Consider the following 25,860-nt stretch of genomic DNA (forward strand, 5'->3'; position numbering starts at 1 on the left):
ATTTTTTTATCCAGACCCATTGGATATTGGACAGTGAAATATGCTAAATTGAGATAATTCCCCAACTTTACGATTTTTTTTCCAGATCTTTGGGAGCAAATACAGGTCTGTAAATTTTTGTATATTAACTTATGATCCCGGACTACATGCACACACAAATTCAGACCTCTACGTCAGTTGTTTCCTCTTCCCAAACATGTTTTCAATGTCCAAAATTGCTGCTACTGTAGGCCCTGATTTCACCCCCTTCAAATTGTTGTAGGCAAAACTGTTAAGAGATCAAACTTTTAGCTCTGCACCAGTTGGAGACGTCCATCAATTTTCAATCTGTTAGGACAAATACATGCTGAGATATTCAAAACAACGTAAACGCCTAAAATTGAAGAAAGAAAAAAAAAACGCAAAATGGCTGCAGCCGTTGCGTCGCTATGGGATGATGTAAAAAATAATTAATTGTGGTTTTAAAGTACTTTGACATAGGATAGACATTCATGAAAAAATTAGATTTTTTTTTTTTTTGAAAAGGTCGAGCGGCAATTTTTCTTTTTCCTCGATCACTTTGCATGGATTGACCCATAAACATATTCTTGCCGTGCGAAAAACGGAAGCAAAGGCTGAAATCTGATACGAGGGTATGGGGACGAAGTTCCCCAGCTAGCCGAAGACTACTATATATATATGCCAACAAAGAAAAGTCAAGTAAGATTTTCCTATTTACATTTATTGTATCAAGAATAATAAAGAAATATTTAACATTTCGCTGATTAAAATAATTATGTATATAAATATTTTACAATTATGTATACTACTTACTGTCAAACACAACCGGTGTATGACTATATACAAAAAAAAAAAAAAAAAAGTAACTGAAAAATATGCAATTATTTCTCAATCTTTCAGTTTTCTATTCTAATTCATATTCATATTTTATCATACCTATATAAATACTTACGTTTTCATAAAATAATAGGTAAATAAAACCTTAACACACTGGATCAATGAGTCAGGTTTAAAATAAAATAAAAAATCTCGCGTTTGAACCTTACTTACCATTAGAGCTTTATGATGGAAATACTGTTATATGTACGTTTTTCCGTATTATTTTAGTCTTCTGCCATGTTTATCATTACATCTATTATCTCATAATCGCTAATAATCAGATTGTTGCGAAGCTAACAGGAACATAACGTTTTAATTCTCGTCCATATGCGAGGTTTGTTCAAAAATTATCCAACTTTTTTTTTTCCTTTCGAAAACAATCTAGTTAGGGTGGCGTGTTTGATGCACGTACGTACGTGATCCTAATCTGCCAGCCTGCAGATGCAGTTAGAAGCCCCAAATCGCCGATGAGTGACGAAGTGTAAGTGAATGACGTGGATTTTTTTTTTTTTTTTTGACAATACTGAAAAACCTGAACAACGCTACTACATTCAATTTTGTGTCAAGCTTAGAAAGTCCCAACTGGAAACGATCCGCAAGAGTCGACAGGGCTTCGGAGACAAAGCAATGGGCACCGCATATACAAAGGAGTGGTACAACCGTTTCAACTTTCCTGGCTAAACACAGCAAACCTGTGCTTGGTCAGTCTCTCTACACGTCTGACATGGCTCTGTATGATTTCTGGCTTTCTCCCCAAGCTGAAATAGGCCACGAAAGAAACCAGATTTCATTCTAGAGAAGACTTTATGCAGAATGCGGCGGACCAGCTGCGCGCAATCCCAAAACAGGCATTCTAGCGCTGCTTCTAACGATGAGAGAACCAATGGGAGAAGAGGTGGTATCGGAATAAACATTTTTTATGAATTAAAATCGGATACTTTTTGAACAAATCTCTATACGAGTTGGTAAATTTATTTCTTCACTTGTAGAACATAAATGGATTGATTTAATTTGATGATTCCTCATAATCTCTGACAATCAACAAATTGTCACTAGTATGGCCTCTTATATACACTTATTCTCACATCCAAGGTGAACAGATCGAAGTTTAACTCCACAGCGATTCATTTAGTTTATATGAAACTGTAGTAGTTATGATTATCAGTTCATATCACATTCATTGAATCTTTCAAATCTACAGACTGTTAATTATTGTTGCCATCTTTGATCTTTAATTTCATTGTTTTATACGTTTTTTTTTTTTTTAAATGAACTGAGGTTTTAATGTTCACACTTTTCTTACAATTTTCTCACATGTTTACCTACATTTTCTTCGCTTTGTACTTTTTTTTTTTTTTAATTATCGAAACTAACATCAATGTCATATAAATTATATACAATATATAAATATTATTGTTTATTTATATACAATTTAAATTCGATTTTAGTAAGCAAGGAACATTAAAGTGACAGTATAGGGGAAAATCAGAATACTGAAATTACCGTATTGGCCTGAATGTATAGAACGATTTTGAATATAAAACTCACACATGTTTTTGAGATGATTTTAATGGAAAAATAAAAAATACCCACGAGAAATGTCACACATATCTTCAAAATACATTACTAGCCCTTTTGGGATTTCCACTTTGACGTAAATTTTAGACTTTCAGTCAAACAGCTACTGCTTCCTTACTATTTATCGTAGGATCATGGTTCATACTTCGTTTTTTTTTTCTTTCTTCAGAATAGAGCATCTTTTCTCATGGTAACACTCGCTTGGTTACCAGACACGGAAAAATCGAGGAAAACGTAATTTTTCTGAAAAAAAAAAAAAAACCCTTCAAATATTTGCGCCCCTCGGGCCCCGGGTCCGCGTTCACGTAGGAATCTTAAAAATAAATTAAAAAAAAATCAAAGGTGCACACAATCCATGTGCAAAATTTCAATCTGACATCTTGAAAACGAAGGGTGTGAAAAAGTTTTGAAATTTTCCTTAAGAAAAAAAAGTCACGCTCCTACGCCCCCACTTGGCGCCGCCAAGTTGACCATCCGGTTCCAAAAGGCATCTGGGGTGTTCTTTGGTCCACGCTTGACTTGACCAATAATAATAATAATAATAATAATAATAATAATAATAATAATAATAATAAAAATAAAGTTCAATACGTGTTATGTGAGCTTAATAAGCGTTTAAACACAACTCAATGATAAAAATTCGTACCAAAAATCCCAAAAGGGCTAGGGGCGTTTATTATATTCTAAGCCTACACGTGGCATCAATCGTTGAATGACGAAACTCCATACCGTTGACGATGAATTGTCGCTGAGTGACGAAACGATGATACCCAGGGATGTATACAAAAGCTGATATTCACCAGTGCTGACCTTAGTTTCTTGTCAACCCACCCTATTCTCCAGAGGGAATAGAGTAGGGAGGAGAATCTGCAGAATAAAGTGAATGAAGAAGCTAGTATTCGCACTGGCGGCTCTGTGGACAGGAGCATTGTCGTGCAGCTTCCGCAGACATTGCTAGGTATCAATTTCCGCACTTTACTACAACCGAACGAGCGTCTTCCACTTTTGTTTTTATGATAAGAAAGTTCAATGCAATTGTTTCATCGAGTTTCATCATCCCACGATCGTTGCGCCACCTTTATGCTTACAATATAATGACCAACCCTCGTAATAAATTTTAGGTGTCAATCAAATCGAACCATTACATGACGCATTACATATTTCTTAAGTACGTCGGTGCTTGATAAGTCACACAACGGTATAGCAGGAGAGTGATACAGATGGTACAGTCGTGTGTGTATAAAATAAAAGTTAGGTTCTGATCATAATACGGTATGGTTTGTACAGAACTGTTTTTATACTAAAAGTATTTCACTATATTTAGGCCAACACTATACCATCCATTTCAACGAACAAAGAAAGAACGAGAAAGGAAATAATTCCTCTTATAAACCAAAAAATTGACGATCCAAGATATTGCCAATATCTTAAATAACCTTATTTGATCAGAGTACACTATACCAAGACTAAAAGCATGATATTTTAGTTATGAACAACTGGAATTGTGTTCGAATATACTTAAGAATTCTTCTGCCCATATCCATCTCAGCATGCTTTGATACATCAGATTTTGTTTAAAAAAAAAAGGGAGGGGGGACAGCGTGTACTCCATTGTTTCATGAAGATATAGTTTTGAAAAACGAATAGGTTTTTTTTTTTCTTTCTCCGCCGATTCACTTCCACTTTATACACTTCCCGGGTCTGCCAAAGATCTCCCGAACGCTGCATATTCAACGCATCTTGATGGGTCTGTTGGGAAGTATTGCTGGCATTTGGTCATCAGTCTTTTTAGTGCCTGGATGTATTTTCTTTGGGTTTCATCATTCATCACATGGGCCACGTTCTTCGAGAAGATTTTCTCTCGCCCAGTTCGAGCGTGGATACCAACCATAGTCACCCCAATAGGCCACGGGGCATTTCCAATTGCCATCTGAAGATATGCGTCGTTCGCCTGTAAACAAATATGAAGGATTGTCAAATAGCAGAGAACTATCACAAGCATCACAGCTGTAATGTTTAACTATAGTCTATCAAATTACCTATTTATCCCTTTGCACATGAAATACAGAGGGGTCATTTTGAGACCCTACTTAAGTAATACAATTCTAGATATTTGGGAGAGAAAATTTCTACAAGTACATTTTAAACACAGTTCTTCAATGCTTCTCTTTATCCTCCCAAGTATTTTAAGGATGTTTTTATGCTCAAGAAATTAACAATTTATGTATATATGACAGAATATGAGCCAATTCTCACTTATAGATGATTTGGTGTGTTAAAAATTGGTTGTTTCCTCCTTTTGTCAATATAATAATAATACAACCGTCAAGCGTCAGAGGTGTTGTGAATATGAACATTGGATTGTCCATGCACAACTGGAAGATGTGGTACAAACCGTGTGGTCTGAGTGAAAGAAGGGTATGGAGAGTATATGGCGGTTCTGCAAGTGGACTAGATGGCATAATGGTTAACGTATTGGCACGATACACCGAAGATCCCGGATTCAAGTTCCGGTCCAGTCTGCACTTTTTCACTCGAATTCGCACCTACAGAGAATTTGGTATGTTAAAAATCGGTTGTTTCCTCCTTTTGTTAATATGATTATGAAATTAGTTTAATTTTTTGTGCTCTTACACAGGAAATCGAACCTGGGACTACATACAACAAAAGCGGACGCGATAGCCACTAGACCAGTGGGACGGGCAATAATGCTGAGGTCTGGAGATTGAGTGGACCAGGAGTGTTGTAGTATAAAAAGGGTGTCCGTCACAAAAACACGGCCTGTTGAAACAGGAGAAAGAAACCACATTGTACCATACCGTATTATGCACTTCAAATCACAAGCGATCTATCTTGCTGTTCTTGGCACCATTTTCTTCGTGCTAAAACACTGTTGGCAATGAACAGCGATTTGGAGATCGCAATTCGACCATGGATATTCAGGTTATGCAATTAGCATCGGACTGTAATTGTTGCAACATGCTTTTTCAGGTATTCATTTAGTTCCGTAGTCACTGTTCTCGCAGTCGCTCTACGATCCTCGAACAATCCCCCTCTTTAATATTTGGTGATCTCTGTCACTGAGGCTTGTCTTTTGCCTATTCGCCGATATTGTTTTGTCACATACTCCGTAAGTTGTTACCACATTGGACACTGTTCCTCGCGACATACATAAAACCTTAGACTTGCGCCAACTAGCTTCTCACCTACGATTTGACCTCTTTCAAACTCAGAGATTTTTCAGATTTTGCATTACCATCGTCTGCTCGTTTCGAAACACGCCTTCGTTCTACTCCTCCTCACGTAGTAGAGACAAAAACACCTAACATATCATTAATAACTGCAAGACGCTGTACATGCATCCTCAGTGTTACTACATCACATATTTTAGGTCTCCGTTATTATAATAACCATCTGCATATCGTGTATAGAAAAATTGTAGCAAATTTAATTTATCTTGAACACATCATAATATTAAATGAACACAAAAACTCCCTTGTCGCATTATGTTTAACTAAATTATAGGTATGACGACTAAGATTAGAATATGTAATTACGAGAAGTGATCGAAAAGTAAGGTTCCAAAGCCTGAAGTGAAACATGTATACAATATATCATATAATCAATACAGCCAACAGATAGTACATACATTAGGTTATTTTTCGACATAGTTTCCATATCTTTTGAGGCACTTATCGCATCGTGGGATGAGTCTGAAGATTCCTTCCTGGTAAAAATTCTATCCTACGTGTTCCTCCACGTTGTCACGAAGTGTTTCACCTCCTCGTCTGAAGCGAAGTGACGGCCTCCTAGGTGCTCCTTCAAGTGTGGGAACAGGTGGAAGTAGCTTGGAGCGAGGTGCGGACTGTAGTGAGGGTGATCAATAATGTCCCAGCGAAACTGCTTCAGCTATGTGGTGATGTACCAGCCGCAAACTTTCCACACCATTCTGTGACATGCTGCCGAGACATTACAGTTTCTCCGTAAACTTCTACCAGCTGCGGTTAACCCATTATCAGCCATTGTCCCTTTTTTGGGACGGTTCTTTTTTACTATTTTTTGAAAGTTTTTGGAAAGATATTCTTCAAATATTTCATTTCCTTTCATTTGTTTAGTCTCTTCTGCATGATACAGAAGTTACTTGCAAACTTTTAATAATACGATGGCCAAGATATGGCGCCACGTTATGTCGAATTTGCATTTTTCAGCTGTGCAAGCTTTTTTCCGATTTAGCGTAATATTTGTACCGCATATTCAATAAAATAACGTTTGTTCTATGACAACATGTATCTCAAAGTAATATGATCGTCTGCTATGCAACATAAATGCATTTAGTTAAATTTCTCATATATTTATTTCAAGCGTCCCAAAATTGGGACATTTGCTGGTTACGTTAGTATTGTTTCCTATGTGAGTTATAATTTAGTCTTATCCAATATTGGTAATTCTAAAGATATTATTAGATGCTAGTGGTAAGTAACGAAGGTTGTATTTCGTAGAACACTGACATTGTATAAGCCTGCCCTCACAGTTGGTGAAATTGTGAATTTATTAGAAAAGTAAGATAGTGATGAGATCGATTCCTGCCCTTCGATGAACAGCAATCAGATGGAGAAAGAAACAAAACGTGGTTTCATGGACCATAGATTTGATTAAGAAAATGAAATTCTCATTGTGAAACGGAATCATAACGGAGATGAACTAACAAATGCATAAAGATAAGTGCAATATAAGTGTACAAACTCCTTTAGGATAACAATAAAGTAATTTAGAATTACATGTATGTAAAACAAATAAGTGTGCAAATGTGTATTCATTTGGAACAATTTCATAAATTTCCCAATTTCAAGGACGTTTGTGAAATACAAATATAAAATGCTTACGTATTCTGCCATTGTCCCAAAAATGGGACGGGTTGTATTTCCTGAACTATATCGGCTATTTCTATTTTAACACTAATTTTGCGTCTTTATATCTCACACAGTTATGAATAAACACATTTTATGACATTAACAACGATACAAGTGTTTTGGCGGGTAATGGGTTAAATATTTGGCCCGCGAAATCGAATAACTTAGTGGACTTCTTTGAGAGACCAGTTTTCCAAACAAGTCGCCATTTGTGTTACCTACAGCTAGCGCCGTAGGTGGCGGGTGACTGAAACTGCACAGTTGCCAACTCAATATATTAAAATTACCACACACTCCTCATTCCTCTAACAAATGAAAATTCAGAAATATCGGCCTTGTAACCTTAGTTTCTGATCCTTCCTCATACACTGGTTAAAATATTAAAACAGTTTTTCGGCAACAATTCCTCAACCCTTAAAATCTCGGGTTACGAATTTTTCCCTCACTGACTTCCAACACTTTCCAATGTTAATGGCGAGTGCTCAAAAACTTAGAAGTATTGGAACTCTTAATAATTTTTATGACTCACTGAAAGAAAGAAGAAAGAAAATGCCAATTACCAACAAATAGTACTACATATAAAGTAAATATTATACCTACCATTATATAATCTCTTTCCAAAAGATGTTTGATAATCTCTGTTAAGCTGTCCAGGATATCATCAGGTAGAGACTTCGTCTTTAATTTTCTAAACAAAGGTTTGAGATATACTTGCGTTTGAGTGTACGTAGCCGAAGCTAGTTTGCCTTTGACACTCATTTTCTCAGAGGCTGTCCGACTGTTTAGTTGATTACCCCACATTTGCAGCAAAAACTGGGAAGAAAAATATATGATTTCTTTATGCTACAAGAAAGGTGACAAACAAACAAAAATATTATCACTATAAGTAATTCAGTCTGAATTGTTTCGTTTAGGAGTGGACTGATCCGCCGGTACAAATTTCCCTGAAATGTTAACATTATTTGCTTACAATATTACACAAACTAATTAGTATATCTTGTGAATCATCATTTTTAATAATCTCTCACGACGCGTGCAAGGTTGGCCAACTTGAAATTACATATAGATATATATTGCAGGGATGCGGCGTTTGTCTTTTGTAACCAAACATCATCATACTAAAACAGTACTTTTGTTTGCAGTATCCTTATTTCAAAATTCTTATATAGAGTGGTGCAGAGCCGACTGACACATTTCGAAGTTAAATATTGCGCAGGCACGATACCTTGGAGTGGGTTATGGGTAAAAGATTAGAAGAGAATAGGATGGATTTTATAGAAATACCATAACGGCTAACATGGGCATCGTTGGAGATTAAACAATGTGTTTTCTGTCTTCGTACTTAATACGAAACGAAGTCAGTCATTAAAGTGCAGACATTGTTAAGACATTTCACTGTTACTTGATATTACGCTAAAGGCCCATTGTAACTTTTGCAGGTTCTTATGAAATGGCATCCTATCCACTTTCCATCTCCCAGCAGCAACCCAATCCAAGTTATCGCGCCTGCGCAATATTAAACTTTGAAATGTGTCAGTTGGCTCCGCGCCACCCTGTATTATTATTAAAAATCGTATGTGGTTATAGATATAATACGAAATGTCTATAACGACATATATAAATGACATAATCCTCCTCCCCCCTCTCCGATCCGATCAAATGGTACGGTATCCTCCCAACATCACTACCTCGCAGCCAGTCCACCTCAGCTTTTGTTAGTCTTACGTTTAACACTATCAACTCCAGAGGAGTACCTTTTACATAAACCTGAGATTTATATATTTTAAGTTTATCCTTAAATTTGTAGTACATGAATAATGAAAGCTAAAAGGAAATAAATTCTGTAGTTTTACGTCCCACGACTATGCCCTAGATGATAAAAAAGACGAAATTAATTAAAGTGGATAATTATACAGGAACTGCTCGAATGACGTGTGGCAGGAAACGAGATAATCTTACGAAAACCCATGTACATGGTTTGTCTAATAAAACCTTCCATGGCCTGAGATGAAATCAGAGATCCCTCTCAACAGAAATAGTACTCTCGTAACCACGGGGCCACAGTTCCTCACGAAATTTTTAAGTTCTAAGCGGGCTTCGTGGTGGGCAAACACTGTATGCGTAGGTTTTCTCGCGGTTTTCCTGTTTTCTCCCACTTTCTTCATTACATTATCAACATCATCTCCTTATCACCGTTTCCCTTTGCCTCGGTGCATAACTATAAAACGTTAAGCTAAGAGAGAGAGAGAAAAAAAAATTGAACGTCATCTTATAACAATATAGTGCTATGAAAAAAAAATTACAACAGTTACCTAAAGCGTTTTTCACAGTCCTTTGCATCTTTCAAAAACAAACCGCGTAACTTGATGTTGTATCACTGCGCGCACGACTATTTGCTGATTGGTGAAGAGTAAATTGTTTCATCTGTTTCCCGCAATATTTCTGCTGTAGCACGTGCATGTATTTCTGCTACTGCGATGTGCATTACTCGTCTCACTCTCACACCATTGCCGTGATACAGGGAAAAATACCCAATACTATATAATCCACCCTTCTTTAAGAGCAACTGAACATTGTTATTTTCCTCCAAACTGTAATTATAGATGAAATTACAATGAGTTATGTCAAATTATCAACTGAACGATAAAGAGATGGTGCTGGTATGTTACTGCAAGCATATTTATCATTATGGGAGATTGTTTCTTTTTCATCTATTACCTAAATCGTTACCCATATCCATGAAAAACAGATGGTACTTTTCCCCCTTAAGTTCAATTTATTGATGTGCTTTCTTACATTGTATAACATGCGAATGTACAAATACTAACTTCAGTACTACAAAGTAAGTAAATAAATATTCTATGAGAACATGAAAATTAACTACTATAGGTCTTAATTTTCTTCAAGTGAATTGAACAACGTTGATATCGTTTGGTAAAGTATTTGCTTTTCTTCTGCACTTACGGGTTTGTCTTGTTTGTGTTTAATAGAATAACTCGGAGCAGCATGTAACCTGCTGGCTTCCTTGGGCGACATCTTTTAATTGTAGCGCGCACTTCGTGTGTTTTGTCATTTGTTGTAACAGTTTTCCCTTACAAATTCGACTTTGGTTCAAGATTTCGATCCCATATAGATACATACTTTGAGTCGGATCCTAAATGTTCTTACTGTGCCTTAACAATACATTAATTACCACAATACATTGCATTTGTTGTGTACTATTTGCTCATGGAAGAATAAACTGTTATTAGTGTCATTTTCAATGTTGCTAACTCATAGTTATTTTTCAGTTTTTCACAAAGAATGGTTGTCAAACAGTTGTGTCATTTCATGAAAATGGGCTAAGAAAATGAAAAAGAGAAATCAAGTGAACTCGCTGTTCTTATTGAAGATAATAAGTTCCTTATAGTATTTCAGATCTTTGTTTGACCTTTCATTAGAGATGAGGAAATAGTGAATTAAGAAAAAGAAAGAGAGTAAGGGTATAGAGAGAAATTAAAGAGGATAAAACCTGTTTTAGTGATTCATTACGAAGTAATATGAGGCTAATTTTTTCAGTTATAATTTGTATATCGCTTTTTTAAAATGCGATCAGAATAAATGACCATTTAAAAGATGCAAAAACCGAATATTCGGTGCCAGAAATGAAATAATGTACAAAGGAATCTTCAACATTTAAGAATTTTTATAATATTGAATAGGAATATTCATAACTTTTGAGTCTTATTTTTTTCTGGCTGCAGTGAAAGTAAGAGAAGGTAATATGTGCATGTTAAATAATATGTCTATTCCTAAGTAGAAACTAAAAAGTTTCTTGGATGTCGGTAGAGTCATCATACTCTCATGACTGATATTAGTTTATGACATAACTTTTCTGTTAGATATCAAATGAAAGGATAAGTCACGAGGATTCAAAATATATTTTATAGGTATTTTATTGCATATAACAAAGGAAATAAAATGATAAATTCTCTATTCAATAAATAAGTAAACTCAGTAGTTTTCAAGTTCTTGGAGAATGAACAATTGCTTGTTCCAAACAATCGCTCGACTGTAAAGGAAACGTACAAGGAGCTCAATTTTAAAATGAAATTAAATAAAATCTTTTGAGTTTTACGTCCCACGATTATGCAGGCTAGGCTAAAGGAGACTGTGGTGATGAAAACATGAATGAAGTGGTGGAATGAAGAAAGTGGGAAGAAACTGAAGGACCTAGAGGAAACCCACGCACACGGTGTTTGTCCACCACAAGGTTCATTTGGCGCGAGCTGGAATCGAACCAGGAACCCCATGTGCCAGAGGTGAACGCTCTACCACTGAGCCACCGCGGCCCCCCAAGACCTCAATTTTGAACAGAAGTCGTGAGTACAACTGCACATGTTTCTAAATCTGATAATTAACTCCTTTGTTGCTATATGATCCGCGCACTCGTCGTCGGGCGGGAGACCCGCGTTCGATTTCCGAAGGAAATTCATGTAGTTCGAATCACTCGTTCGGCTGTAGGTCCAAATCTCATAGAACCTTATTGTTGAAGGGGGCGATAAACTTTAATCCATCCATCCAACCATAGATCTGCTAGTAGGAACACTAAGTCATCATGTAATAGTGGCTCTGAATCCTAACATTTTAGGCAGATTCTCAGCTAGAGGAAACGTTAGGAGTGGGGATAGTAAGTTTTAGTTGTAATTTACAATGGTAGAAGAAATTAAGCGTTCTGCCCTTCTTCCTCCTGGTGCGTGTATGCGTTTACATAGTAGTTCAAAGATTCAGGAGAGCAGTGCGTACGCCACTACAAACAAGAGAAAATGGTTCCTGATTCTCCTATCACAAGCCCATGCCATTTTGTTTTTAATCTCATTGTTTCCCCCCTTCAGTTTGTTTATCCATTTCTTAGCACAAAATTGCATATAACATTTTTTTGTTTAATTAGTTGGCAACATTTCTACACTGCAGTCTGCATTGTTTATAAGGGGTGCAAAGCTTCGTGAAAATCAGATTAGAAGCTAGTGCAGGCCCAGACTTGGCTTTCTTTTCGAGCGGTATACCATTTGTTTCATTACTAATAAGTTCTAAAGTAAAATTTTACTAAGAAATAATAATTATATATATATATATATATATATATATATATATCAGCCATCTTAGTGGGCTGTAACACTAATAATGGTCTTTACTGGGTAATGTGTGGTCAGCACATCGCTATTAGTCTGGGTTCTAGACTTGAGTTCACTAACGTTATTCAGACAGCTCTCAAACTATCTCATGACGATAGATTAAAATCGAAAATTCTTGCCCCAACCGCAGAATCGAAAATGTAATCACACACACCAAACACATACACTAACCATTTACCTACACGAGAACGATAACAATAAATGTGTTAATACGCTAAAAAATACTGCAGAGAGCTATCTTTTTTAATAATTTGTACTGATTGGAAGAAGCTAACAGAACACTATTCTAAAGATTATCTACGAATAACTCTTTCTGTAGCAAACAAATCCTGCTTTAGTACCTGACACTATATGGTTTATTTTAAATGACTACAAAAAATGGTTCAACAACTATGCTCTATCGATGTTAATTTACTATTGTTTGACAATCAAAACAGTAGCTTAAGGATACGCACATTAAATAGTAAAAACTCACCTTAGGAATCATAATACTGTAGACAACGACAACAGTTTCATCGAACCATCTTTCTCTTCATCAGTGTAGAAAGAAAACTTAAAATTACTGAACAAATCATTAACACAGAAGAAACAATTCAATCTGCATATAGTTTTACGTTACCTATTAGTTGGAGGCAACTTCACAATGTGGTTTGTTCAGCAGCTTTTTTACTCTATACAGAAAAAGATGGTTCATTAAAACTGTTGTAGTGACAGTATTGTAGGTGAACTTTTAACCACTCAAAACGTACTTTGTATGGCTTCAACTCTGACTGCTAGCATTCGTCTTCTATATCTATTTTATTCTAATAAATACAATAAGTATTTGCCTGTCATCGGATTTTATCTAATCGCGTACGAAGCAGCTTGTTTGATTTCGACTCAAGAAGGAGGTGGGATTGAGGGGTCAAACATTTTAGTGTATATATTATTGTGTCTAGATGCAGTTACGAAGAAGAAAACTTATCAAAGTATAAAACCACTCTCTTAAGGGAGAGAAAAGTTAAAATTTCCATGTTACCCACCAACCCATGGCTGAGGAGAGAAAGATGATATACAGGGTGGCCCAAAAGTATGTATACACCCCTGCATTGATGAAGTATAACATTCTAATGAATAAACTAAGGAAAAGTGAAGCTAAGTGGATGTGAATTACCTTCAGGAACTGCATAATAATATTCATATCCGATTCTCTTTCACCCTTCCCGAGATTCGCCGCCATTTTTTGGATTTCTTCATATGTAATGGCATCGTCCAATACTTTTACATCGTTCGAGGGTTTCCCATTTTCATCCTGAGTTTGAGACTTCAAAATTTCATCCAGAAAAGCTTGGTCAACCTTGTCCATGGCTTCTTGGAAATCGTTACGCAAACCCTTGAAAAGAACAACAAAGCAGACTATAATTTTTAGTATTACTACAACTAAGGAATTAGGATGGCGTGTTTTCTATTATTATTATTAATAGTAGTAAGTAGGAGTAGTAGCTGAACCTGCGCTATCATTCTAATAGAAGCATGAATCTCCTTTAAACTTTCTCACTATATCCACACATGTCCCTTTACAGACACAAGTGAAAGACTAACAAAGGAAGTGAACAGACAAACATATAAACATAACATTTTAATATATTGATGTGGCAAAAATTGCGGGGCAAATTTGGAGATGTGATAAGTAATGTCAAACTAAAATATTTTATAAATTTAAGAGCGATTCCAACGATTCCTTACGTCCTTCAGCGTTCCAGCAGTTCAGCCACCTGGAATTTCATGAAGCGACCAAGGGAGTTTGGAGGACTGCTGATATGTCGTTCAGGACATCAAATAGAACAAATGTACCAATTTTCAGCTTCACACAATTATTTGTAATGTTATTATGTAAAGTATCTGGTCTACAGGTGCTCAAATAATGGTCGCGTGAATGCTGGGCAATATTGCAGCGCGTGTCACTTAAATGCACGTAGCTCCTTAACTATTAGTCGTACATGCACTACAAAGATACCGATGGAAAGATGAAAGTTTGCTGAAACTTTTTTTATTCGTGTAGTTTTACGATATTAAAACGTCCATAACCAATCAATGGAAAAGCGAGTTCTTAACATTTTGACTTTTAAGGGATTCAATCGTTTCGTGCGGCCCTGGATTTTACGAAATAAATAAATAAATAAATAAATAAATAAATAAAAAATAAAAAATTAAAAAAAGCTTGAACTGAAACCCTATTATTTACCTTTCATTTGAGACCTATTTTAGCTTTGTGGGTACTCCAGACTTTAACCACCTGGAATTCCAGGAAGCGACCACGGTAGATTACGGGACTTTAGATATGTTGTTCAGACATCCAATATAACAAATCTGCCAATTGTCAGCTTGAGACTATTTTTCGGAAGGTTCAAACCTAAAATGACTGAGCTATAGACATTCCAGCGCGGGGGATATATTCAAGACGGACATCAGTTATGCAAGAAAAATTTTCTGCTCAGTTTAAGGGATTACGTAAAAAATTCATTTTCAATAACGAGTCAGGCGGGCCAGATTAAAGGGTTTAGTAGGTCAGGGGCGGCCCGAGGGCCGGCTGTTGCACATGGCTGCATTAAAGCAGAACCTTGCAATGCACGTCAAACCGCTATGCGTAGCTCTCCTACTGGTTGACAAACACAAGGATATCAATCTTCGGAACGCCCTAGCGATAATGTTAATCTTATGAACTCAAAACGACACCTAAAATATTGAACAAAAAAAGAACATCCTTTCTTAAAGTTTGAATGAAAACTGGCAAATCTACAGAAAATTTGGGATCAACCAGCGAAAACGGCACGTTTGTTGAGCTTGTAGTTTCCGAGATATCATTGTCGAAAGGAACTGGCCGCAAATATATAATTATAGTATATAGATTTTTATGGTTTCGACAAAAGATCTGTACAACAGACTGCACCCAATAAATTTGGAAACTTTTCAGCCCTACAATTTGGTCATAAAGATGGATACAAAGCCCGCAAAACCCCACTACAATTATCGCTTGAACGTAACTTCTGGCATGGTGGATTGATCCAACCGGTGAGACCAACTGGAAAAGGTTTACTCTTCCCTCCTAACTTAGTTCGGTCACTTCATTTTTTTGATAAGATGAGAAGTTCAGTTTGGGGGAACTGACAGAAACTGAAATAATGAATAACCTATAGCCTTACAAAGATCTATGTAATATTTTAGTTATTTATAGTACAGCATAAAATATTAGTAATGCTTTACCTTGTTCACTTCTGGTTCTAAAATTTCAAGCCTGCGAAGTCTTTTGAAGGCTTCAAGATCTGTTTCTCCGAACAGAAGAATCGGCTCTCCTCTTTCTCGTAGTCGTTTTATCACCTCTCTACGAGGCAAAGCTGAGCACTCTGAATCATCATCTTCAGCACCATCTAGAGGTCATAAAAACAAACTTCAGCATTTTTATTGAAAAAATAAGAAGACCGTCTATGCTAACACGTTCAGAAACATAACAATCATCTCGTTTACTAAAATTCTAATTTTCTGAGTAATCTTTGCAGTTTCAAACTTTCGATTCTCCCCTGGAGACCTCTTGTTAGAAAATAAAAGCTTTTTGACAGAATATAGGCTCTGACAATATAGTCAGTGTTAATTCCTAAAACACATTAAGAAATAAAAATCAAATATAATTGTAATATATACAATTATTATAGTTAGCTAAAAGCCTTGTAATTAAAACATGTTTCCTGTCATTGGTTTAAACAAATACCATATTTGTACCATATTTTGGGACTTTTAATTGAACATTTTTTTTAAAATTCAGTCCGCATAACACCGGCTATCAAATAACTTTTCCATAAAATTCGAGTCTAGCAATTTCCTCCTATTTTCTAATGGTTCAAGTTTAAAATACTTTTTCCGGTAGTCTGACGAATTGAAATAATAATTAAAACCTAACTTAAAACATAACATTCTAATAAAACCGCGGTGGCGGTGGCTCAGTGGTAGAGCGTTCACCTCTGGTGTTTGGGGTCCCGAGTTCAAACCCTGCTCCTGCCAAGTGAAATTTGTGGTGGACGAACACCGTGTGCGTGGGTTTTCTCGGGGTTCTCCCGTTTCCTCCCACTTTCTTCATTCCACCATTTCATTCATCTCTCATCATCACCGTCTCCTTTAGCCTAACCGGCATAATCGTGGGACGTAAAACTCAAAAATTTCATTTCATTTTCATTTTGTTAAATAGTTTGTTGATACTGGAGCTATTTCTTTCGAGCATGCTTTAATTATGTAATTAGGAAAGTCCTAAAGATGCTATAGATCGAAACTTGCTTATTATTTCAATAACCTTTATTTATCTGTACAACTGAAATGTTATGTTATTGCTGTTGAGGATATTAACTACTGCTTCTTCCAAAGTTTTAACTCTAAAACTATTATAAAATACATCTTCAAAAACTTCAGCAATATGTCTTTCCCCTTTAACATTGGTTTCTTTGCATACAATCAAATTTGGTGCTGTTTCTCTTGCGATTTCTTAACCCGCCGTAGCACGCGCCGCGGAGTCACACTCCGCAATTTTAGTTTTCTTAGAACTGTTAAAGGAGTTTGTGCTGTAAAATATACGTGGGCAATTGTCAAAAACATTGCAAAGAAAATATTAAACAATATAATATCACTTCAAAACAAAATACACATTAAAATAAAATAAATAAATTTTGCGGAGTACGACTCCGCGCGCGTGCTTTGATGTTACAATTGATCACGCGGCCTATGGAGGGTTAAAATTGTTCCAAAAGTACAATTTGCTATTTATAAATATTATTTTCCAAATCTGCAAAATAACTTCTCTTTTAGCTCATTGTACATCTTTTCCATATTTTTCCTTGAAGTAGAGAATTATTGATACATGACAGGATTACCAGTTTTCTTAAATTTTACAAAATATTTTGGTTTCTCGGTAATTAATGCCTTTAACTCTTTGATTATCTAGGGAGTCTTGTAAATTCTTTGTTTGGGCTGCTTTTTTTTTTTTAACATTTGAACTCACTATGTTTTCCAAACATTCATGCAATAATATAGTACTACTATTTAGGTTTTTTGAAAATCTCTCAACTTTCGTAACATTTTTAATGTAATAATAATAATAATAATAATAATAATAATAATAATAATAATAATAATAATAATAATAATAATAATAATAATAATAATAATATAACCACATGTGCAAAGAGGGAAAACAAACAAACACCGAAATATTTCCAATTGATAAACACCACAAAATTGAAGATTTTAAAGACGGAGAACACTACAAATACCAAAGAATAATGCAGCTTCGAGGCATTGTACACAACACAACACACAATGAAACGCACATTGCAGAAAGGTTTCCAGTCGAGAATTAAGGCGATACTCAGAACTCGGCTTATACTAATACTAACAAAGTTAAAGCTATCAACACATTCGCAGTTCTCCCCATTACATATTCATTTGGCTTAATTAAATAATTTAGTTAAATGAACACGAATGATCCGGACCTTAATAACATAATTCTGAATGAAACATCTAAAAGCTGCAACAGAACGAGTGACACTACCAATAGAAGAACATGGCATTGGAATCGCAGATATACCAAAACACCACCAAAAACCGATTGAAGACCCTCGCCACCAATATTTCACAAATAGAAAAGAAACCAACCATCTATTTCATGTAATATGTAATGCAACCACAAAAGCTACACCACTCCATCTAGCGATCACAGAGTAAACTACAAACTATGAATCAGATTAACAAAAGCATAGCAAATCGAAAGCAAACGAACTCCAAGGAATCTTTAAGAATCCCATAGAGGACAACAACACAGATAAACGGCAATCAAATATCTGGCTCAAGAAAACTTGACACTCTTCCGAAACAATAGGATTGATTATGACTATTCATGACCGAGTTATACCAACCCGAAATTACTGTAAATATATATTGAAACAACAAAAAGTGGATGAGATGTGCAGAAAATGCGCAGACACATCAGAAACAATCAAAAACACATTACAGGTTCATGCCGTATAATGGCTCTCACAAACTATTTGAAAAGACATCACAATGCTGCATAAACCATTCACCAGTTTTGGTACATAACATGGAATTAATCACCGATACCAAGCCATACTACAAATACCAGCCAAGGTCAGTACTTGAAAACGATAAATATAAACTCTACTCGAATCGAGAAATCAAAAATGATGTAACGGTACCTCCAAACAGAACCGACATCACTATTATTAATAAAATGGATCAAGAAGTAACTCTCATAGATGTAGCAATGACAATGCCTCATAACGTACGTACATTTAGTACGAAAATAAGCAAATGCAATGTATAAAGACCTGGTAGACGAAATCAAGGTTATGGGAATGTCAGAAAGTTACAGTACGAGCGATCATTATCTCAGTTACAGCTATTTTTCCTAAAAGTACTGTGACGCAACTGGAACAGATAAACGCAAAACCACTGGCGTCTCTGGCATGTAAAATTTGGGGGGACATAAATGGTACTACCTAGCCCACCTGTGTATTATCTTCCATACCATTTGTTACCTTTCTGTTTACCTTCACGAACTCCCTGAGATATATCAAGAACTCTGTTACAATCATTTCACAGCCTAAAAATTATATTCCACACAAATCTAACTACTATTATTTATATGTTATTCTGTCGTTCGTTAGTAAATAAATTAAATTAGAATAAAATATTGAATATTTTGTACTTCAAAATATTGGGGGCGACGCGTCCCCCTTGTCAGAGACGCCCGCGCGAAACACTATGTTCCAACAAACCTACAAAAATCAGTAATACTAGACACCTGCCATATGATCAGGAAGTTTTTTTTCTTTTTTTGAGAAGAACTTCAAATAATCTGCACTTGTCTGAGACGGCAAGATTATTAAACTGAAACTGTGACACACCAGTAATAAATAATATTATTATTATACAGTAATAATAATATTATTACTGTGTGTCGGTTTAAACCGGTATCAGTTTAATAATCTGATAGTCGTCTATGACAAGTGCAGATTACTTGAAAAGTTCTTACTATTGTGTCTCTTCCATGATCCCAACTTCATTTCTTTTTGAGTCTTGTACTACTTTCAGAAAATATATGGATACTCCTATGTAAAATTTAAAAGACGAACATATTGTTTAGATATACTTACCACCCGCTGATTTATTAGCTTCAGTCCGGGAGTTATCTTTACTATCCCCATATTTCTTTAAATATTCCTCTTCGTGTCTAGCAACCAAATCTGCTCGCTTGAAAAATTTTTTACTAGGACACTGTAAAAGAAGAACAATTATTGTAATCAAAGACTACATTATAACGCATCATGATCTTATTAAAATACCCGATGTAATGACGGGTTGAGAGACTTCTGAATATTGGCTTGAATCAACAATATACAATATTTTACCGTTATTTGTTTCAAATGACTATATTTTAAAACATGTACTTAATTTGCTCAGAGACAAAAGTGGATATATATTACATAGCTGGAACGATTTCTCCTGAAGCACCCTTAAATGAAAAAAAAAAATGACATTTAGTTTCGAGGTATTATCCTTTTGTACGGCGAGAAAGGAAGAAATTTCAAAATGCAACTAATAATAAAGTGTAAGTGTTTCACATCGCATTCAAGGATACTTCAAGCTGAGTCATTCCAACTATCTATACATTAAAATACTAGGTTTATATGTTTGTCTCTAATCCTTTCTACAATGTGATCTCGAAAATCACAAGTGCTAGAAATGTGTAATTTTCACCGGTCGATTCAAATTTTGTGTAGATTGTTTAGTTCTAATTGAATATTTAAAAAACATGGCCATTATTTCTTTATTACATTTTTTTAAGGGTACACTGGAAGTGTTGAAATTTTAAAAAAGCATAATCTCCTACGAGTTATAGATACCACATAGTTCTATACAGGGTTTGTATATCTCTCAGGCGTTTTTCTCATGGGCAAATGATAATGAAAACGAAGGATAATCATTTCTCCAATCTAAGATGAATGTTTATTATTTGGAGTGTGCCCAATGAACACCATACATCACTGACATTATAATTAATTGTATGTGTAATGTATGTGCTTATTACATACTGCATGCAAAAAGCAAAAACACTGGTCATACAGGAATTAAAAACTTCAACCGGAAGTAGGTTCAAATTTTGCAAACGGTGCGAAATATTGAAAAATTAACCGAAAAAAATCTTCCCTGTATGATCCCCGTTGCCATTTTTTATCAAGACATCTTTCAGTTGTGTCTATAAAGGAACATGTACAGATGTGAGGAATGACAGAGAGATTCATGCTCATATGTGAATGATGCGCTGTGTAGAGAGCGCAGGTTCAGCTACTGTAATTTATTTATTTATTTATGCAATCGAACAGTTAGCGCAAGTTGACTGTGTGTACACAAACTTGTATTCATCCACGGTAGGAAATATTCAGTATTGATCCTGTATTTTATAACTGGTGTTACTTGAATTAAGAATTGTGAAAAAAAAAAATAAATAAAATAAAAAAATAAATAAATAAAAGAAGCACTGGTGTCAAGAGTTCAGGCACTGACTTGCGTGGTACCATAATAAGTACGTATATGATATCAGGTCGGCTACAGGCCTCCAGATTTGAAGGACCTCAACTTATTCATTTCTTCTTAAAAAAAATATTGAGTTGAGTTGAGTTGATTTTGTTTATCGTCCCGTTCAGCAGCGAGGCTATATGAGACGTGGACCTACTGATTAACGTGGAATCCGAACCACATGAGCTCCCGCCGGGAATCGAACCCGGGTCTCCCACGCCAAAGGCTTAAAAAAATATTGATTTATATTACGAGATTTCCAATACCGGGAACCAGGGTTGTTTTGTTTAAACATTTTGTTTCAAACATATGTATTTTAAGGCTTGTTTTAAACATATGTATTTTAAGGCTTGTTTTAAACATATATTTATTTTTATTTCACTTTTGTATAAAAAAAAAAAAAAGAGAGAGAGAGAGAGAGAGAAAGAAAGAAAATTGTCAAAGAGTGCTTCTCATTCAGAAGGCTGTTTTCTTCCCGTATGAATGTTTTGATTTCTCGTGGTTACAGCAGGTCAATATGACGATCTACAATTTAATTCTCTTTTTTTCCCTTGTTTTCAACGTTTACTGTATTGTTTAAATGCTTGTCAGTTAACTTCCGAGAACACGTCGTAGTCGAAGGTTGAACTACTTGTAAAAATGATATTAAAAAAGAAATAAAAGACTTATTTTGGAAACAAGTTTTTGTGTTGTATTCAGAAAATAAACAAAGCCTGATACTTATTGTCACAACATTACCGAACGTCAGTGAGGCTCCTGGGATGACTTGATCTACATTTGTTCGTCAGTCTATTTTCGGTCTTTTAACATTAAGCTTTGAGAGTAGAGGCACGCGACGCCCGTAATTTGTTGTATAGATTTTGACTGCGATCCAACGTAAAATTTCAAAATTAGTGGTTCGGATCCCAATTTAAATGAGTTGATTTTGAGTTTAACGTACTTTTCAGCAAGGGGGTTATTGAAACGAGACCTACTAATTAACATTTAATCCGAACTAAATGAGCTGCCACACGGAATCGAACCCGGGTGTCCCACGCCCCACTTTAAACAATAAGCCCTATCTCATATAGCCTTGCTACTGACGCAAAACTGTAATCAATCAAACCAAACAAACTACATAATTTTAGGCTTTTCGAACAAACTTAGGTTGCAGGACAAATTTTGAGTCCAACTTAATTTTTCTTTTTAATATTTTTAGATATGGGGTGTTCAGAGCACAAAGGATCCAAGTCCATTTTCAAAAATATTCATTTTTACTTAGCAAACATAGTATCTTTGTAGTCAAGAGTCCGAAATAAATTATACAAAAACCACGTGAAAGGATGTGACGTGGAATAGAGTTTCATAGGACAACCGCTAGACAAGGGCGTTTCTGGAACGGGGGGAACACGAAGGCTAATTTTCCCCTCCCTGCTCATAAATTTAAGATATTAACATAATATTGTGTACGCTGCAGCGTGGGAAAGATTAACAAGTCAAGCTCCGAGTGCCATAGTCATACGTTAAATAAATGCAATGTGTGTCAAGAAGAATACACGGACGGAAAACGTCGTATATTCGCAACCACGAATCCGAAATGAAAGAAAGAAAAACTACGCACAAGGTGCAATCTAGAGTTTTATATGATTCCCACTAGAGAAGGGCGTCCGTTTAAATTTCATTCGCCCCTGTCCTGAATTTCAGATTTTCGGGGCAGTAATATAGATTTAGGAACCTTCTGCTGAGCAAAGCCCAACAGAACAAATTTGAAGTACTTACACCTAATAAATACGGATTTTGATTAGTTATAATCCATTTCCATTGGCCACAAGGAGCTATAGGCCTACATTGCTCTTTTGTATATTTTCCCCAAGGATTCCAAAGATGGTTCTACTTTCGTGTTTCGTTCCTGCTTAAAATTCTGGAACTTTGGCGTAAGCAAGTTTTCAGTTTTGATGATCTGTATTTCCTCCGTATTTATCCGGTGTAAGGACCTCAAACTTGTACTGTTGGACTTTACTTATCGAAAGGTTTCTAAATCTGCCTTACTGCCCCCAGAATTTGAAACTCAGGGTGGGGGGTGAGGGCGGGTGCCCTCCTGCCTCTCACTGACGCTCTTATCTAGCAGCTGTCATATGAAAATAACCTATACCCTTTCATGTGGTTTTAGTTTAATTTATTTTGGACTCTTGACTGCGAAGATATTACGTTTTGAAATAGAATTCATTTTTCTTCAACACAATTATTGACTTAAAAAAGGAATCAATACACGAACTTCGCAGAAAATATTCTAAAGTTAGCACAATATGAAGTGTGCTTCAAACATTATTTTTCGAAAATTTATTATTTTAAAATAATTTTAGTAGCATCAGTGTTCCGAAATTGCAATCAAATTTTGCAACTAAAATTTCACCCACTTCCAGGTGACCAACTGAGTAAAAATTATGCACGCGTGTGTACAATTCCGCGTGTGAACAATACAATTATTTGAGCCAAATGCCGCAAAAAATGCTATGTTAAATCCAATGGTCGTCATTCGAAAGACATTTTGCAAACCACTGGTGTTACACACATGAAATTAGGCAAAATAAAAGTACGTTATCAGTAACAGCTTACGGAAATAGAAAGTCAGCATTTTGAATCCGATATGGATACTCAGAAGTCATTTCCAAAACCGCTGGTCCTACAAAAACTAAATTTGGTACTATATTAAGATGCATTATCACTAGCGGACTACGAAATTATTATTATTATTTTTGAAAATTACCTTGAATCCAGTATGGCCAACAAAAATTTATTAAAAACCATATGAAAGCCATTTTTAGCCAAAACATTTATTACAGTCCATTTGATAAACATAACAAAGATATATAATTACATGGGCGCATGGAGGGATATTCAAAATTAACAAAAAAATGGCCAGTTACCAGGAATCATTGGTAAGTAGCCAATTTTTTGTTAATAACAAAGATATGTTCATGCACAAAAAGTTAGGTGTCATGGACAACGGAGTAAGTCCCTGGGGACCAACAACCCTATTAGTACAATGAAAATCGTAGACTCGCAGTGAAATGGCTATTTCATCAACACTGTTCATTGGAAAGTCATGGTTTATAGTTCATTCTCTTCAACATGAAACAAGCTTTCTAGGGGTACTATGTATTGGGTCCCATAACGTACATGAACAGGGAAAGTTGGAAGAAAGTCGGGAAAATTTTCTCCCATCAACTTTGGACCTCTCTGGAGTGGCCCCGGGTAAAAGCACACATTCCAAACGTACCTCGAAAAACACTATGGGGAATACGAAATGAGTATACCAAGTTTTGTATTGATAGACCAAATAGATATGAGGGAAAAACGTGTATACCAATACACGCTTTCTCCTCATACCTATTCAGTTTATCAACACAAAACTATTTCTTATCTCCTATAGTATTTTTTGAAATACATTTGGATTGTGTGGTTTTACCCGAGGCCACTCCAGAAGGCTCCAAAGTTAATGGAAGAGATTTCTGGAGGGAAATTTCCCGACTTTCTCCCAATTTTCCCGGGTCATGTACCTTATGGTCCCCAATACATAGTACCTCTGGAAAGCTTGTTTCATGCTGAAGAGAATGAACAATAAACCATAACTTTCCAATGAACAGCGTTGATGCAATAGCTATTTCACTGCGAGTCTACGATTTTCTTTATACTAACAGGGTTAATGGGCCACAAGGACTTACTCCGTTGTCCATGGCACTTAATTTTTTGTGCATGAACATATCTTTTTATGTTTATCGAATGGACTAGGTTTGGTTCGGATGTCCCGATGACAGGTTCATAAGTTAACAAATACCATAATTTAGTCTATCGTTTTGATTACCTAACATCCAACAAACCTAACTTTTTTTTTTCTACTGTAACATTTGAATTTTTTAAAATTAAAGTGTTCTTCTTTCAAAGCTTGAAGTCTTCTCCTCAAGCCTCTATTTTTAAAAGATAATTTTCTTTCTTCAGCCCTTATCTTATCTCATTCTTGAGCTCCTTCGCGGCTAAGCGATTAGCGTTTGCCCCTTTGGCGTGGTAGACTCGGGTTCGATTCCCAGTGGGTGCACATGTGGTTCGGATTCTATGTTAAACTGTAGGTCCATGTTTCATGTAACCTCGCTACTGAAAGGGGCACTAAACTAAAACTAACAAAAAAAAAACATTTCATTCTTGGTGCCTTCCATTTCAACTAAGGCAAAAAAAAAAAAAAAAAAAAAAAAAAAAAAAATACAAAATTGTACCATCACCATCTCAGATATTGTTGAAACTTTTTTTATAGCAACTAGACATGTTTTTAAGAGACCCATATTTTTTTGTTTTGTCGAAAAAAATTTTCCCGCCAAGTAATGGGCCATCAAAGACGGGGAGTGCAATTTATGAATTGTAGAAGACATGGAAAATGGTCAACTTCGGAGCCTCACCATTCGGCTATGGAGACAGGTAGAGTTATAATTCTTGTTGTGGTATGTACATAGGGATATAAATAAACTATATTTTATTATAGTTTAGTTTACGCATGCGTATCTTTTTGTACATAAATTAACAAATGAACGTCAATTTATCTGAAAAGTCGAAGTTTGCGAATTTTTCTCGAGCACTTTCGGTTCGAATTTTAAAATTCTGTTTTCACGGTTGGTAAGTCCTAGCTACCCACTTTCCGAAAAAAAAAAAAAAATTGTATCGCTTCTTTGTGC

The 25,860-nt window shown here is 35.6% G+C and overlaps 1 protein-coding gene across 1 annotated transcript in view; it reads right to left on the reverse strand.

The window, feature by feature from the left end:
- Nucleotides 1-2,131: 2,131 nt before the first annotated feature.
- Prp18 (pre-mRNA processing factor 18) overlaps nucleotides 2,132-25,860 on the reverse strand; it is a 34,952-nt gene continuing 11,223 nt past the window's right edge. Inside the window, exons 3-7 of the mRNA XM_081756301.1 lie at nucleotides 19,735-19,855; nucleotides 15,785-15,948; nucleotides 13,695-13,913; nucleotides 7,968-8,180; nucleotides 2,132-4,408 (exon numbers count right to left, since the gene is read on the reverse strand). Coding sequence (XP_081612427.1) covers nucleotides 4,142-4,408; nucleotides 7,968-8,180; nucleotides 13,695-13,913; nucleotides 15,785-15,948; nucleotides 19,735-19,855 — 984 coding nt within the window. The 3' untranslated portion in view covers nucleotides 2,132-4,141. The remainder of the gene's footprint in view (nucleotides 4,409-7,967; nucleotides 8,181-13,694; nucleotides 13,914-15,784; nucleotides 15,949-19,734; nucleotides 19,856-25,860) is intronic.

This window comes from Thermobia domestica, chromosome 4 (genome assembly GCF_964235325.1).
Source record: "Thermobia domestica chromosome 4, izTheDome1.hap1.1, whole genome shotgun sequence".
NCBI classification, from domain to species: Eukaryota; Metazoa; Arthropoda; class Insecta; order Zygentoma; family Lepismatidae; genus Thermobia; species Thermobia domestica.